Here is an 18,254-nt window from a genome sequence, read left to right as displayed (position 1 = left end):
ATATATTATAGAGATCAGTCCTTTTGAGAGACAATTATAAATCTCATCATTGGATGGTTCGGTAGATGGGTTTCCCAAGGGACTCCATAGGCCAGCATAGCTAACCTAATAGAAAAAAGGAGTTACCTGGTAATGTGTATGTATGTGTCTTTCAAATCTTGGAATGTTCTCAAACCATTACTGTCCGTGATATCGGCAAAGATACGGATTCCATATGTGGACCGGGGGATGCAAAAGTCTGCCCTCCAGATTGCAAGGCATTATTGTGAAATATTGTTGTCACGATCGTCGTAACTTTGAAGAAGAGTGGACCAAGGCGCAGCGTGATAGAAAGACATCTTCTTTTATTATGAAGACGAACAAAACAACAAACAGACGACTCGTGAAGCTTTTCAAACGAAATCGTGCTGACACTAAACACTACACATAGACAATTACCCACAATAGCCTAATGCCTATGGCTTTAAATATGGCTCCCAATCAGAGACAATGAAAGACAGCTGTCTCTGATTGAGAACCATTCAGGCAACCATAGACTTACCTAGACACCTACACTAAACACAACCCCATAACCTCTACAAAACCCCCATACAATACAACCACCCAAGACGAGACAAATACAACAAACATCCCCCTGTCACACCCTGACCTAACCAAAATATTAACAGAAAACAAGAATATCTAAGGCCAGGCGTGACAATTGTAGTATGGGCATGCCATTCTAATTCCCAGTTCACATTGTTCTTATATTCCGTGCCAAATAGAAAATTGTGTGAGGCAATAACAGGACAAAAGCATAGTTTATATTGTTTAAGGAATATATCAGTGAAGACAATCTCTTCCAGGAAAATAGGAGACACCATATTTCTCTCTGTACTTGGCAGGGGGCAGAATATATCATGTGAAACCAATTTAGGATGGGATGAAATGCTAGTGCCTGGACACAATTTCAAGTTTGGTATAAATATCCTCCTGTCTTTCCCTCGATGCAAATTTGTTAATTTTATCGGGCTTGCTTACCTTGCCATATATATAGACTAATGGTCAAACGTTTTAGAACACCTATCATTCAAGGGTTTTTATTTATTTCTGCTATTTTCTACATTGTAGAATAAAATTGTACATTGTAGAATCAAAACTATAAATAACACATATGGAATCATGTAGTAACCAAAAAAAGTGTTAACACATCAAAATATATTATATATTGAGGTTCTTCAAATAGCCACCCATTGCCTTGATGACAGCTTTGCACACTCTTGGAATTCTCTCAACCAGCTTCATGAGGTAGTCACCTGGAATGCATTTCAATTACAGGTGTGCCTTCTTAAAAGTTTAGTGGAATTTCTTTCCTTCCTAAGGTGTTTGAGCCAATCAGTTGTGTTGTGACAAGGGGGGTGGGGGTGGGGGGGGGGGGGGGGGGTGGGGGGGTAGATATCCCTATTTAGTAAAAGACTAAGTCTATATTATGGCAAGAACAGCTCAAATAAGCAAAGAGAAAGACAGTCCATCATTACTTTAAGACATGAAGATCAGTCAATACGGAAAAATTTCAAGAACTTTGTGTGCATTCGCAAAAACCATCAAGCGCTACGATGAAAACTGGCTCTAATGAGGACCACCACAGGAAAGAAGACCCAGAGTTAGCTCTGCTGCCAAGGATAACTTCATGAGAGTTACCAGCTTCAGAAATTGCAGGCCAAATAATGCTTCACAGAGTTCAAGTAACAGGCCACAACTCAACATCAACTGTTCAGAGGAGAATGTGTGAATCAGGCCTTAATCCGGTTGAATTGCTGCGAAACCACTACTAAAGGACACCAATAAATAAGAAGAGACTTGCTTGGTCCAAGAAACACGAGCTCAGGACATTAGACCGTGGAAATTTTGTCCTTTGGTCTGGTCCAAATTGGAGATTTTTGGTTCCAACTGCTGTGTCTTTGTGAGACGCCGGTTGTGAGTGAACGGACGATTTTCTCATGTAATTTTCCCACTGGTAAAGTATGGAGGAGGAGGTGTTATATTGTGTGGCGGGTGCTTGCTGGTGACACTGTCCTTGTTTGATTTATTTAGAAATTCAAGGCACAATTTAACCAGCCATGGCTACCACAGCATTCTGTCTGCAGTGAATCTCCACCCCATCTGGTTTGGGCTTAGTGGGACTATCATTTGTTGTTTTTCAACAGGACAACGACCCAACACACCTCCAGGGCTGTGTGTAACGGCTATTTTACTCAGAAGGAAGAGTGTAATGGAGTTTGGCTGCCCATTAGAATGACCTGGGCGCTCGATCCCCGCTATTCAACAAATTTTGGATGGTTTTGGGATGAGTTTCTGGACCGAGAAAGTTTGAGGGAAAGGGCGCCAACAAGTGCACAGCATATGTGGGAACTCCTTCAAGACTGTTGGAAAAGCATTTCAAAGTGTAGCTGGTTGAGAGAATGCCAAGAATGTGCAAAGCTGTTGTCAAGGCAAAGGGTGGCTATTTGAAGAATCTCAAATMTMAAATATATTTAGATTTGTTTAACACTTTTTTTGTTTACTACATGATTCCATATGTGTTATTTCGTAGTTTGGATGTCTTCACTATTATTCTACAATGTAGAAAATAGTAAAAATAAAGAAAAACCCTTGAATGAGGGTTTTGACCGGTAGTGTATATATATTTTGTCTCTGTAGATGAGAGTGATTTTAGAACTGTTTAGAGTTTGACTTTTGAACTGCAGGCTTTTTAATGGGGCTTGACCTCTGATCAAATCTCATCCTGATGTCTACCAGCGGTCCAGGTCACTGACTGCCTGGCCGTACAGTAAATGTACTTAGGAGCAGAAATAGAGCCATTGACATAATAGGTCAGAGGTCAAGACATTTAGCCAATCACAGATTATCTTGCCCTGACTAGATAGTGACCAAAATGTTTTGAAATATATATGAAAAGGAAGATGTGTTTACTTACAAATACAGTACTTAATTGCTTGTATTCCCCAAGTCCTTGCCTTGGTAATGTAATCACTAAAACTATTCCCCCTTTCACCCTGAGTGTCCACCCCTAATTCCTCTTGACCCGCCCATGACATCTGCATATCTGCTCTGATTGGGGCATGTGCAATACTCTAGCATTTCTATTGGCCAATGTCAAGATTTGTGCTCTGTCTTTGGCCTGCTTTGTGCTGCTKTCTGTTAAGCTGCAGGGGGCAGGAGAGTTGAGGAGGGAGGGAGGGACTAAACAAGAGGGGAGAGAAAGAGAGGGAAGATGGAGAGAAAGACAGGGCAAAACATTTTGAAAAAGAGAGAGGGGAGGAACAGATGGGGGGACTGAACCATAGAAGTGAGAGAGAGGGGAGAAGGGGGAGCCTCATTCAGAGCAGCTAGTGTGCAGAGCAGAGCAGGGAAGAACTTACTTGGTGTGGGAAAGTAAATAGTGCAGGATATTTCCAGTCTACTCCGCCTGAGGCTGGAGCCCTAGCAGCTTCAAAAGCAGACAGGGCGATAAGTATGAGGAACCTGTCAGTATAGAAGTAGGACGTTCATGGGAAGTAACCTTAAAAGTCCACAGGGAGTAACTGAAGCTTGTTAGTGGAACTACTGAGGACAGAAGGTGAGAATTTTTCTACTATACTCTCTCTCCCTCTGATTACTCTTTTTCTGTTTCTTAACAAAGACAGGAGCTTTGTCAGAGGGGCCATGGATGGAGTGGGGGTGGGTGAGTGTGTGTTGTTTTGCACTCTCAATCCCTGTGTCTGAAAGATTTCATCTTGGGGTAGAGCTGGGTAGGAGGAGAGGAGAGCACTGCCCAAAGCTGGGTGGCCTCTATTTGAATACACTCTCTCACAAATAATTACGCCAGGACTAGTCTTCAGGGCTGTGTCAGGTGTTTCACTACCCATCTTATCAGGGGTAAGACCATGAGACACTATGGTTCAGAGACAGACACCATCTTTTGGCCCCTTGGGAGGATGGTTCATTGATCCGTTGATTCCAGTCAGAACTGGGCCAGAGCTACTCCACTGCACTACAATACTGTCTGTACCCCCTTCATCACCCCAAGTTGAAACAGGAGTCCCTATCCAGCCCTAGTGTAGGGTCTGCTTCCTGGAGTACAATAGCCCTACCCTGCATGAATTTCACGCTGCCTCATCTCAACAGAGGCGAAAGGAGAAGGGAGAAGGGTCCTCTGATCTGCGTTTTGGAAAGATGTACTGTGTTTCTCTCTCTAGCCGGATGTCCCAGCAGTCAGACTGTTAGTTTCTTTTCCCCTTGTCTGACAATCAAGTTCCATTAATAGTCTATGCATGTCTGGCCTGTAGCTTAAACCATACAGCTTCTCCTATGAATAGGAACCCACTCTCCTTCTCCTCTCATGCCACAGCCTATAAACAGCTAAGGCCTTCCCACTCCTGGAAGCCCTAGGGAATGGGTAAGGAGATTTAGGAGTACAGTCGTAGGAGAGTAGTGTGTTTGTATAGTGAGGTACATAGGAGGATGTTTGGTATAGAGCTGTTTGGTATCACTCTGTTTGCATTGTGTCAATTCCCTCATACGTGCTGTAACTGTGCTATAACTTGCATTCATACATTCATAACAAAGTGGCATTCTTAAGACTGCATCAAAGGGACAGCCCAACCACCCTCTGTATTGTAATAGGTAACAATTCTGTATTCTGATACTGAAAAACAACCCTGGCTGGCCGAGACTTAACAATAGAGAAGTATCAACAAATGAGCGTGCACACAGATGACCCAAACTGGCCAATAAAAAGATTAGTCCAACGAGCCAATGACAGGACACCCAGGTCATTATGTGTATTATTAAAGGCCCAGTACAGTCAACATGATTTCCTTATGTTTTATATATATTTCCATACTATGAGGTTGGAGTAATACTGTGAAATTGTGAAAATTATGATAATGCCCTTTTAGTGTTACAGCTGTTTGAAAAGACTGCCTGAAATTTCAGCCTGTTTTGGTGGAATGGAGTTTTGGCCTGCCTGGTGACATCAGCAGGAGGTAAAGTGGTTAATAGACCAATAAGAAAGAGAGTTTTAAACCTCTCTGCCAATTACAGCACATTTTCAGTTTTTCCCTCCCCACTCAGACGACTCCCAGACAGTCCTAGCAAAATTCTTGCTTGAGAAATTTGCTACTTGCTAAAAATATATTTTTGTTTCTTTTTGATCATTTGAATAGAAAAATTGTTACCCAGAAATTATTTGACAGGAGATAAAAATGGATGCATTTCAGGACTTACCATAGCTTAAGCCATACACCTACATCAGAATATTTATATTATAATTACATTGTTGTTACTGAGGTGACTTACCTGCAGTATTTGGACTGAGGTATAGTCAGTACAGTCAGTGGTCACAGCAGAGATAGAGAGGCGGTGAGAATACAATAACACCAACGGCGTCCTTGAGTAGTGTGACTACCATCACACACAGTGGTCACAGCAACAGCTTCTGCAGGGGAGGGCAACTGAAGGCCAATGTGACTCTTGTATGAATAATGTAAACCTACATGGCTGAACAGTACAGACCACAACAGTGCATATGAAAGCAGCCCATCATGAAGGTTTCACTATGCTGACTATACAGTCTACGGTGCTGTATATTCTCAATATTCAGTAATCAGTACAGTATACTGTAGCTTACAATGGAGCTTACAATAGGAAAAAAACAAACTGGGTTATGGTGTATGATTCATTCTACTCTGAGCTAAATCTGACAGTCAGATACTCTAACAAGTCCCTATGCTAAATGTTTGGCAGGAGTTGGTTGGAGAATCATGGAGGAGGCATACAATCCATTAGTATGTGTTACAAACACTCCCACTCATGGAGCTCTGCTTTTGACAGCTAAAAGGATGACAGTCAATCTGGTCAGAAGTGGTTAGCTTGTGTCTAAATGGGTTGTCTTACAACCCTATCTTTTGATAAGATGATTTCCTTTGGGAAATTGATATTCAGTGGAAGCAGGAAGGGAGCTGCCTCGGACTGTCACTTCTCCCAACTGTTTGTTGTCCATGGATCTTGTTGAAGAAGACGCCCATGAGAGAGAGGAAGTTTAGAAACCAGTCAAACCACCCTGCATAAAACCCAAGGAAGACCCTGGATAAAAGAAGGCTGTTTTAGCTGTCTTCTGTAAGAATTCCATTGCTGTTTATTCAGTCTCTACTCTCCACCAGCTGCTGCTCTGTTCTATTGTCCATTGATGTACCCTGACTCACTCTCCCTGTCTGGCCAATGACTTGCCCGGCCTGGGCATTATGCATGCAGCCAGCAATGGACTCAACATGGCAACAGGTGGTGTTCATGTGGCATGTTAATAACGTTAGTCTGTGAGTAGAGTCTGAGGGTGTGTGTGGATGTTGGGGAGAGGGGGGTGACTGGGATGACTGGGATGGATGAAATGGGGTTACTGGGAAATCAAAATTCTGGAAACTTTTCCCAAGTTTTTGTGGGTGAAATGCCACATTCAGTTCAGCCGATCTCTCCCAACTCGTGTTCGAATTCCAACAAATCTCTATGGATCCATACTTCTATAGATATCATTTGCATGTGGTGTATTTGATTATGTGTATCAAATTAGAGACATATACAATTATGTGTATCCAACATCTCCTTGACATCACAACACCTTCCCCAAACATTACCACACCATATCGGTGCTGCTGAACTCTTTATTTGGGTTAGGGTGTGTTTGTTTCATCTCAATTATACAAGCTATCCAATTTTCCTCAAGAATGGCTTTAGGACAGAACCAGTTCAATCTCCTTTGTTTCCTCTTATCCTAGTCTCTTTTGACAGGCTGTCTAAAGGCTTTTGCACACAAAGTTTAGTTTTTAAATGTATGTCGTACAAAGTATTTCAACATGAGGAGGGGGATTCAAGAGCTTGAGGAGCCTAGTGAGGAACACAACAGCAACAAACTACTCTGAGTGTACAAAACATTAGGAGCACCTGCTCTTTCCATGACATAGACTGACCAGGTGAAAGCTATGATCCCTTAGTGATGTCACCTGTTAAATCCACTTCAATCAGTGTAGATGAAGGGGTTATTAAGGTTAAGGAAGGATTTTTAAGCCTTGAGACATGGAGACATGGATTGTGTATGTGTGCCATTCAGAGGGTGAATGGGCAAGACAAAATATTTAAGTGCCTTTGAATGGGGTATGGTAGTACAGGGTTTCCCAAACTTGGTGCTGGGGCCGGTGCTGTTTTTTGCCATAGCACTATACAGCTGATTCAAATAATCAAAGCTTGATAATGAGTTGGTAATTTGAATCATTTAGCCAACTTCACATAACTGTGGGAAGCATTGGCTCCAACATGGGTCAGCATCCCTGTGGAACGCTTTCAACACTTTGTAGAGTCCATGCCCCAATGAATTGAGGCTGTTCTGAGGGGGGTAGGGTACCACTTAATTTTAGGAAGGTGTTCCTAATGTTTTGTACACTCAGTGTATGTTCTGCTGGCAATGTCAAGTACGTTTTTTTATGCAAAAAGTGACATGAGCTCATTAGTTTTCATTGTGCACGTTTTTCTGTACCATAGTAGCTGTAAGACATGCCAATGCCAAAGCAGAACTTATTATGAAAGATTATTTTACCAGTCCTGCTTTCCTTCCTTTGGAAAAACCCAGGTTATTTTTCCATAATACATGGCGGTAGACAGCTAAAGTATTGAACCCCAAGAGGACAGTGGTTATCATAGATTTTATCCCACAGATATTCCATTATACTGAGCAGAGCCTGGCTCTGACACATCACATACAGCACAGCATGTCCGTGACCCTCTGACCTGTGATCTAACTCCCAGCTAGCCCAGCAGTTCAGTTATCAACACAGAAACAATGCTTTCTGAGGGTGAACAGAGGTTTCTCCTCCTACAAAAGGCTCATTGTTTATTAGGAGCAGTAAGTGGGCCGGCTGGAGAAACTGGGTTTGTGATACAGTGAACGGGATAGAGTCCATGGTGGGCTGGGTCCACACATGACTAGAATTGCACCGACCGTGTGGATATGCTTAGTATTACCCCTAAAGGATAGAGTCTGTGAGTCTCAAACCTGGCCTACTTTGCCACTTGTCATGTGTAATATATTTCAAATTAAGACCAGAAAAAGTATCCCTGTGTAATTCCAAGCCATCACCATGCCAACAACATTATAGTACCTCACTTCCCTAAAACTGACCTGATTTCCTCAGAATTGTCAGGAGACTGCTTGTGTTGATGAGGCTTGTAAAACTGTAATATACATTTTTGAGTCAGACTTTGTATTCAAGGGAAGATTTGGACTGAAAAGGAATTGTGCAATGATCTCCAAGTGGGCCAGCGCCAAACCCCTTTCCCGCGTAGGCACCGATGATCGTGTCCACCCCTCTCTACCCTATGCTGTCATTCGCCAGAGGGCCGTGCAAACAGTCCTATCAGGGCCAGGAATGTTCCTGCAGAGGAAACAGTTAGCAATAATCAAAATGTAAAGCACAAGCTGTACTATGAGACTTCACCAGAAGTCCAGGACTCAGGAGTGGTGCTCTGCTACAGATATAAAGCCACCCCCCCCCCCCCCCCCCCCCTAGTGTGTAAGGTTTAGGTATTTAGGCCAGACACGTATGTATGCTCATTTTTAAAACAACCTGTGGGTTGTTGGGCTCATTACTCTCAGGGTATAGATATCTCCATTAATATTTAGGAAAGCCCCTAATTAAACTGGTCAAAACAACCTGTTGCTAGTGACCCACATGCCGAAATGTAGGTAATACAGCATACTGTGACATGGTGAGGTTGGACCCAGGTGCAGAGAAGAGACCAGACGAGGAATCAGCAGTTAAGAATAAACATAATATTTTACTGAGAAACGGTAGTGGAAGGATCACAGTATCACTGGGAAAACAACAAACACTAAGTCTCAAACGCACCCAGGAGACAAACACACACGGCACATAATTCAAGCTTCAGCAAAGGACAACAGTAAACACACCTCTTTTAACAGGGAAATCATAATGAGTAAATAGGACACATCTGTGTCATTAATGCCTCTAGGATGGTCTCTGCTGCCCTCTGGTGACAGGTGGAACCATGACAGTACACAGTACTGCTTCGGCCTCTTGTTCAGGAAACGGGGGAGGTGGGGTGCGAACCCGAACTAACACTCGAACGGCAACAGTGTGTTGTGAGCGTACTCTGCCCAGACGAGGAACTTGCTCCAGTTGCTGGCCTGGGTGGAGACGAAACAGTGGAGGAACTTCTCCAGCTCCTGGTTGGCCCACTCTGTATGCCCATTCGACTGAACCCCAAGGAGAGACTCACTGACGCCCCCAACAGGGATCAGAAGGCTTTCCAATACCGTGCGACGAACTGGGGCCTACGATCCGAGGCAATTTCCTGGGGAAGTCCGTGTAGTCGAAAGACATGGGTAATCATGAGATCAGCGGTCAACTTGGGTAAGCCTATGAAATAGGCTGGCTTGGAGAACCGATCAACGACCGCCAGGATAGTTGTAAGCCCTTGGGATGGAGGTAACCCTGTGATAAAGTATATGGACAGTTGGGACCAGGGCTGGCTGAGGATGGGCAGAGGCTGGAGCAACCCAGCCGGTCACTACCGTGAGGACTTGCTTTGGGCACAGGTGTAACAAGCTGCAACAAAGGATTTCACATCCTCAATCATTTTGGGCCACCAGAATTTCTTCCTCAGGAACTCCAGTGTCCGATTAACCCCTGGATGCCCAGTTAATTTAGAGTAGTGTCCCGCTTGTGGCACTCAAGAATGGGCTGTTCGTGGAACATAAAGTCTGTTAATGGGACCCCCGTCGGAGTCAGGTTCTCGGGTCTGGGCTTGTCGTACCGTGGTCTCTATACTCCATAACATGGGAGCCACAATGCGGGAGCTGGGGATGATGGGCTCGGAGTCCATCTCCTCGTTAGAGACATTGTGTTGGCGGGACAGGGCATCTGTCGAGATAATGTGGCCCAGGAAAGAGACTTGGGATACATGGAACTCACACTTCTCAATCTTGACGTATAGTTGACTCTGCAGGAGGCGTCTCAGGAATTGGCGGACGTGCAGGATGTGTTCCGGAAGGGTCTTGGATAAGATCAGGATGTTGTTGAGGTAAACAAAGATGAACTGATTCAACATATCCCTAAGAGTGTCATTGACCAATGCTTTGAAGACTGCCGGTGACCTCGATAATTCGAATGGCATGACTAAATACTCATAGTGGCCACTAGGGGTGTTAAAGGCAGTTTTCCATTCTTCTCGCTCCCTCATTCTCACCAGATTGTAAGCGTTGCGGAGGTCCAGTTTGGTGAAGAATTGGGCCCCCTGGGCCAGCTGCAAGACAGCGGATATCAGGGGTAGGGGGTAACGGTTCTTAATCGGGATCCTGTTCAGCCCTCGGTAGTTAACGCAGGGACACAGACCTCCATCCTTCTTTCCCACGAAGAAGAAACTTGTACCAGCTGGGGATGTTGAGGAGTGTATGAAACCGGACTCCAGCAACTCCTGGATGTAATTGTCCATGACTGCAGCTTCAGGGATCGAAAGGGAGTAAAGACGGCCCCGCAGAGGGGTGGAGCCGGGTAGGAGTTCTATGACGCAGTCGTAAGGATGATGAGGAGGGAGGGTGACGGCGGGAGAGCGGAGAAGTCTTGGTCTTCAATGGATGCAGGGGGACGTGGCGAGACTCCAGGTGGGGGTCTTGGACATTTAGTCTGGCAGTTCCTTCCCCAGTCTAGTAGGGGTCCCGTGGACCAGGAGAGTAGTGGGTTATGTAGCGCTAGCCAGGGGTACCCTAGGAAAGGGGGTTCTCGGGAGCCGTGATCAAAAGAAAACTAAGTCTCTGAGTGATTCACCCCAACCTCCAGTAGAATGGGCTTGGTCTGATATTCCACCTGGCCGGAGCCAATGGGCTTGAAACTCCACCGAAGGCTTGAAACTGCAGAGGGATAGGACATCTCACGCAGGGGATTTGTAATTCTCTGACGAAGTCTTGATCAATGAAATTATCTGCGGCCTGAGAGTCCACGAAGGCTTGAATCTGGTGCTGACGGTTGTCCCAGTGGAGGGTTGCGGGTAGTGACAGACTAGGTAGCCGGRGGGTAATTGCACAGCTTGTCAGGTTCTCCCCTTGTCCTGGCGAGCCCTGGCATTTCCACAGTAGAGGCAGCAGCCTTTCGCGCATGCGCCTGTCATGCTCCTGTGGGCTCAGACGTGTGAGTTCCAGCTGCATGGGTTCCTCAATGATGCGTTCGGTGGGCTTGGGGTGCTCAGGAAACCGGGATGGCGTCAAAAAAGCGCGGAATTCTTGCCACCAACAAAATGTGGAATATTTGGGGCATAAAATCATCAAAGCTCTGCAGATTTTGTTGTGAGGATACAGAATCAATAGACCATTTATTTTGGTATTGCCCTCAGTTAGCCTGTTTCTGGTCTCAGGTTCAGGAATGGCTGCAAATGCATAGCATTGATCTAAAATTGACCCTAGAAATAGTACTGTTAGGAGATCTGGAGAGACCGGGTCAGTCAATTACTAATATACTAATACTCTTAGTAAAAGTATCTTTATCTTCAACACGCAATCTGTAGATTCTATTCGATTAGATAGATTGAAATTGTACGTTAAACATCATAGCATAGTTGAAAGATATGTGTTGCGTAGATACACGAAGTGGGTGGCCAGCAGAGATAGATGGGATGGGCTGAGGGAAGCTGAGGGTTGGTATGTGGAGTTGGAGAGAAGTGGGAGTGGAGTTGTTGTGTGAGAGAGAATGATGGTCAAAAGATAAAGGGGAAAAAAGTCAAAATAAAATAATAATAAAATTACATTTGTTTTTACAACTAATGCCGGTTTGCCTGAGGCTGATGCCGTGCAGGTGTTTGTACAAATGCATATGCACGCACTCTCATTCAAATAAACACATACAAGAACACACACATACATGTAATAGTGCCAGACATGCACACAAACATATACAGTTGGCATTGCTGTTATGATTTCAGTTGTCCTTGTTGTCCTTTGTTTTAAATTTATTATACATTTTTTTTTTTTAAATGTGCATTGTTGTTTGCTGTTCTCTTCTATCTTTTCCTTTGTTTCTCTTTAGTTCATTCTCTTGGTTGTTGGTGCATTGGTGGGTTCTTGGGGGTGGGGAATGGAATTCATTGAATTTTTTTATTTTTTTTATTCCGGGGGGGGGGGGGGACTGTGGGAGGGGTCTCGAATGGTTGAGGGACAGCTATTGGGGAACTGTGGGGGGATCTTCTAGGGTTTGTCTTTCACAAGATTGTGATCATGAGAAAGGAAACTTTGACATATATTTTATATCACTATCATGCACACGCACTCTCACGCATAAGGATGGCTCTGCTCTGTTGCGGAAAGACTGATACATGTTTTATAGTGTCTTGATGCTGTATTGTTTGTCCTTCATGTTCTAATACTTTAATGTCACCCCATCCTTGTGTTTTTTGCAATAAATAATAATAACAAATCTCATGTCTCATGTGTTCTCGGAGGTGGATGTTGATCCTGATTACCAGCGTTATCAGGGACTCAAGGTCCTCTCCCAGTTCCTGAGAGGCCAGTTCATCCTTGATGGAGTTAGACAACCCCTGGTGGAAAGCGGTGACCAGTGCCTCTGTATTCCACCCACTCTCGGCGGCGAAGTCAGCCACTGGTCTGGCCCCTTGGCGGATGTTGAACAGTCGGCTGGCCGCTTCTCGTCCGCCGACTGGGTGGTCGAAAACTCGTCGCAGCTCGGCAGTGAAGGCTAATATGGAGCTGCAGGAGGGTGGCTGCTGTTCCCACACTGCTGTTGCCCACGCCAGGGCAATGCCTGAGAGTAGAGAGATTATGTAGGCGATCATGGCCCGATCAGTGTGGAACGAGGAGGACTGTAGCTCGAACACCAGAGAGCACTGGGTGAGCAACCCCTTGCAACCTCCCGGGTGGCCTTCATACCGCTCGGGGGCTGGGATCTTGGGTTCCTGGTGCCATCCAGGACCTCTATACCAAGTGGTGTCAGGGGAAGGCCCTAAAAGTTGTCAAAGACTCTAGCCACCCTAGTCATAGACAGTTTTCTCTGCTACCACATGGCAAGTGGTCCCAGAGCACCAAGTCTAGGTCCAAGAGGCTTCTAAACAGCTTCTACCCCCCTAGCCACGCTATTGCTATGTACTGCTGCTCTTTAATTATTTGTTATTCTTTTCTCCTACTTTTTTTGTTGTATTTTCTTAAAACTGCATTGTTGGTTAAGGGCTTGTAAGTAAGCATTTCACTGTAAGGTCTACACCTGTGGTATTCGGCGCATGTGACAAATACAATTTAATTTAATTTGAACAATGGAAGTGGTAGGGCCTATGGCAGAATGCTTCAAAAAACATGCCAAGTCCTCAAAATAACTTCAAACCAAATGTTATAGCAACCCAACTACCATTAACAAATGACATATATAGAATATTGGAGGATATTATAGGAATTCTGGTGTTTCCTGTAGAATAACTATTGTTCAGAGTGTGCATACCAATACAGCACTATGTGTACATTTAGAGGGTAGCTGGTTTCTGTATTACAGTTCTAGCAAGTATTTATATCACTGACATACTTTTATGCACTATTTTGACTGCAACTAAGCTTATATGTCAGGTAATTTCTGTTTTTACATTTTTTACAATCTTAGCCGAGGGGTGCTATATGGGGTGCTATATTTTGGGAAATGATCTGTGTATCTGGTCAAAATCTCTAATACCGGTCCCTTCCAACCTCTGGTGATATTGATAACTTGTAATTATGTCTCCAGAGATTCAAATAAAAGTCATATTTATCAAATTATATACAATAATAGGCATAATTACTATATGCGGAATTAGGTGTTTTTGGTTTTTGACCCCTAAGGACATGATTTTCTTTAGTCCAAATTGAAACAAAAACACTAAACCAGTATTTACTGTATATTTGTTGGGGGGGAAATTGATTTAAAAAAGTTTTGAAACATTGAAATAATTGAAAAAACTACCTTTGGGCTTTGATCAAAAGCATGCCTCTGGGGTCAAAATGACCCCAGCCGGTATTAACATTAAGACACTTTATGTTGGTGTTTCCTTTATTTTAGCAGTTACCTGTGGTTTTGCATGTGAATCTGGCAATAGACTGTTTTCCCCAAAATATCTTGCAGTTGTCTAAATGTTATTTAAATGTAAACAGCATGAGCCTAATGTTTCACACCATTGTTTTCTCTGGAATTTAGATTGGAATAAAACTAAAACAATTTGTCTAGTAGGAGGAAGTGGAGCCCATTCTAACATGATTCCATTTTTCAGTTTCATCCTGATAGTTCCCAGCACCCATACACAAACTACAGATTATGGAGTCTTCTTTGACTGTGTAAAGTTGAAACAACTATATCAGTCAATAAAAAAAGATCACCAAGTAAATAGGCCTTACCAAAATGCTTGATCAACTATTTGAAAATGAGGTTCAGCTTTACATGAAGTGTCCTGAAACCTTTGTCTTTTCATGGCAGGGAAATTCCACGATAACGTAATTGCGCTGAGACTCACTTTTCTCTTAAAATGTAATGCCGAAAAAAACCCATTGATTTCAAAGTTTAGCAAACCATACAACTCTATGCAGAAGGACTACTTTTAACATTTTACACTAAACATTTTACAAAAACACATGAAAAGTTTGGTAACAGAGTTTCTGTATTTATGTGTCCACATTTAAAAAAACTATGTTATATATCATCTCCGAATTAAGATTCAGCTATGTCTGCAGAAAGAATGGGGTGTCAGCTATCACATGACACATTGACTGTTTTTGAACTACAGTAAGTGACGTGGATTTACACCCGGTAACGGAATTGCGGCAATGGAATATCATCATGGGTCCCTGATTTGTAAAACACAGAAATGCATRATTATGGGTATAAATGTCATTCTCTTCATGGTGATGTATCGTGAACAGGTACACAAATGTATAAATATGCACTGTGCTGTCCAAACTTGTGAATTCAACTGTGGTTTGTAACTACTATGATTTCTCATTGTTGCCAATTCGATTGCAGAAATTCCATTACCAATTAGGCCCACCCACTTGGGAGCCAGGCCCACCCMCTGGGGAGTTGGCTCAGCTAATCCGAATACATTTTTCACCACCAAAGGGCTTTATTATCTCAGTTTCATCAGCTGACTGATGGCTGGTCTCAGACGATACTGCAGGTGAAGAAGCCAGATGTGGAGGTCCTGGGCTGGCGTTTCTACACGTGGTCTGCAGTTGTGAGGCTGGTTGGACCTACTGCCAAGTTCTCTAAAATTACGTTGGAGGCAGCTTATGGTAGAGAAATTAACATTCAATTTTCTGGCAAAAGCTCTGGTGGACATTCCTGCAGTCAACATGCCAATTTCACGCTCCCTCAAAACTTCAGACATCTGTGGCATTGTGTTGTGTGATAAAACTGCACATTTTAGAGTGGCCATTTATTGTCCCCAGCACAAGGTGCACCTGTGTAATGTCATGCTGTTTAATTCGCTTCTTGATATGACATACTTGTCAGGTGGATGGATGATCTTTTCAAAGGAGAAATACTCACTTAAAGGGATGTAAACACATTTGAGCACAAAATCTGAGCGAAATAAGCTTTTTGTGCCTATGGAACATTTCTGGGATCTTTTATTTCAGCTCATGAAACATGGGACCAACACTTTACATGTTGCATTTAATTTCTTTGTTAAGTACAAGTGTTGATATTAGTTGGCGGGGTTCTTTACTTCAATATTATTGTGTTTTGATGTATTTATACTACATTTTAAGACTTTTTCTGGTGGATGTTTTCTGAGACTCCTTTTCCATCAGTCTTTGCTCGTTCCTAATTTTTACAATGGAAAAGATGCCTTAATGTCTAAACAATCTAGACTCTTAGTTTTCATTTGACACCCAATTTGACATGCTCCTATGAACTTCACATGTTGGTGCTCATGGGTCCTTTTAGATGGAAATGACTGGTAGTTACATAGGTTGGTTAGTACACTTTATTAGTACTTACAACTATTATACTTTTGTGGTTTGTGTATTTACACATTTGACATTGTATATAAACAAACTCAAATCAGTTTCTAAATTGTAGCTAATTTTGTGAAGGAATATTATTTATGTTTTTTCTTCTTCAACATTTTCACTATCCCTTTGTCTCTGTTCTAGAGCTTATGTCCTCTGTGATGCCTCAGCAGCAACAGAGGGAGGAAGGGGAGGAGGAAGATGAAGAGCAAGGGGAGAAGTTTGGGTTTGTCGACAGTGCTGATGAAGAGAAAGAGCCAGCGGATTGTAAAGACCCTGTCTCAGACTCTGTAAAAGCCAGTCAAAAATCAAACCAGTCATTTAAGGAGGCTACAAACCCACCACAGGACAACACAATAACACCCACTGCACACTCACAACAGCACCTCAATGCAATGCCCCCTGCTGGTCAGGAGGACAGTCCCTCCCAGGGACAATACTCCACAGCCTCTCCAGGTGAAGTGTTCTTTCTATTACATCACATTGTGAGTGACTCTTCTCCACTGGTCTCATAAGGTGCTGTCAGTTCATGAAGTGATTTCATAATAGCTTCAGACAGACAGGCACAAAGAGAGCCAGGTTAAACCGTGTTGTAATTGGATAAAGAGCAGTGAAACTCTTGTTATCAGTATAATATTGACTACCTGACTCAGTCATGCTGCCAAAAAAGCTCTGTTAATTACACTCCCAGCTAAAGCGGAAGATTTTAATCTACGGAAACTTCTGCTGGACAAAATGAAGTGACTAGTGCTTAATTAAAAGGCTTCTCACAAAGCCTACATGTAGTACAGTAATCCGCTAAGTGGGTTGTGGAGCGTTTCTCCGCCCCGCTGGGGAATTCTGGGGTTGATGATGCTCTACAGTGAAAGCCTGTTACATAACCAGCGGCTGGTGGAGGAGACCGCATCAGGCTGGGACTCAGCCCTGCAGGCAAATGAGAGGGTTTACAATGTCTCTGTATAAATTAGATAATAGCTTGGGCAGAGATATCTTTCATAAAAGCTGGTATACACACAATGCCTATATACAGCTAATATTAAGATTCCGATGGGCTTTTCATCAGCAATTGTCTTTGAGTCACAGGAATGACCTTCCTATTCATTAAACAAGGTACATTTAGATAAAGTTTTGCTCATATTGAAACCTACTTAGATGAATTCCAAATGTTTAAACTGTTCTTCCCATATGGTACATGCTGCACAAGTTAAGTATAAAGTAACATGACGTTAGCATTTTTTAAACATTATTTTCTTGGCTCTAATGTCCCCACAGATGTTCCAGTTTGCGACCCACCCAGGCGGTAAGAGACTCCCTGCTTTTTATATGCTATCACAGTTTGTGGGAATTGGTATTACATCCTTAGAGACCGTGTGGTTTGGTCTCGGAAGAGGAAACTTCTGTCTTCATTAGGTTATCAATATATTTGCATAACACAAAATCAGATACAACTCTATTTTCATAGAGCAAGTGTGTGTCAAAGTTGAAAGGTTGGACTGATATGTTTGGAAAAGGAAGTCAAAGGAGACAGCCCATCTGTGACTGAATCAGTAGCCTAAACAAGTAGTCTATAGTCTGCAGGTTATAGCAGTTGTAACGATGTGCGCTGAGAGTCGGGAAGCAAGTTCAGGGAGTGAGTGTTTTAATAAAATAAACGGAACATAATGCAAAACAAGAACCTCGAACAAAGCACAGACATGAAAAATAATCAGTGACGCCTGAAGTTATATATGAGTTAGGGTCTTCATTAGAATGTACAATAGAAACATGTTATCAACCAGTGTACTGTATCACCCTCTTCATTTGTGATCCCCTACCATGGTGGGGTCCAATGGTCCTGGTGAGGTACCAGCATGATGGTGTGCTAGGAAGTGTGCTGGGAAACCTGTGCTGATAGGAGAGCCAGGGCTGGCCATTCCTGTGTGCTTTCCTGTGATAAGAAAGCGGGGTATCTGAGTGACTGTGATAAAGTATGTCTGTGTCTGTGTTTGAATAGGGTTGGATTGTGAGAGAAGGAAATGTTAAGTCTCTGCAGTTTCTCTTCGGGAAGATTTCTGCTGAGTACACTGTTCCACTGTGGGTCAACATTCTCCCTTTCCTAGTGGAAATATCAATAGATTTTTCTAGGTGTAAGGTGTGTGTCAGAGGTGTGTGTCAGAGCATTTGCACTGTGTCTGTTTCAGCTAAGATTCAGATATATTTC

General features: G+C 43.1%; 1 protein-coding gene across 4 annotated transcripts in view; it reads left to right on the top strand.

The window, feature by feature from the left end:
• Window positions 1-3,260: 3,260 nt before the first annotated feature.
• Window positions 3,261-18,254, top strand: part of LOC111969994 (rho guanine nucleotide exchange factor 10-like protein) — a 174,501-nt gene continuing 159,507 nt past the window's right edge. For all 4 annotated transcript variants that reach the window (XM_023996458.2, XM_023996459.2, XM_023996460.2 and 1 more), the window contains exons 1-3: window positions 3,261-3,598; window positions 16,199-16,510; window positions 17,327-17,354. In XM_023996458.2, the coding sequence (XP_023852226.1) occupies window positions 16,204-16,510; window positions 17,327-17,354 (335 nt within the window). In that variant the 5' untranslated portion in view covers window positions 3,261-3,598; window positions 16,199-16,203. The remainder of the gene's footprint in view (window positions 3,599-16,198; window positions 16,511-17,326; window positions 17,355-18,254) is intronic.

This window comes from Salvelinus sp. IW2-2015, linkage group LG11, assembly GCF_002910315.2.
Source record: "Salvelinus sp. IW2-2015 linkage group LG11, ASM291031v2, whole genome shotgun sequence".
Lineage (NCBI taxonomy): Eukaryota > Metazoa > Chordata > Actinopteri > Salmoniformes > Salmonidae > Salvelinus > Salvelinus sp. IW2-2015.
Note: the sequence above shows the minus strand (reverse complement) of the source record. Positions and strands in the feature narration are given on the sequence as shown.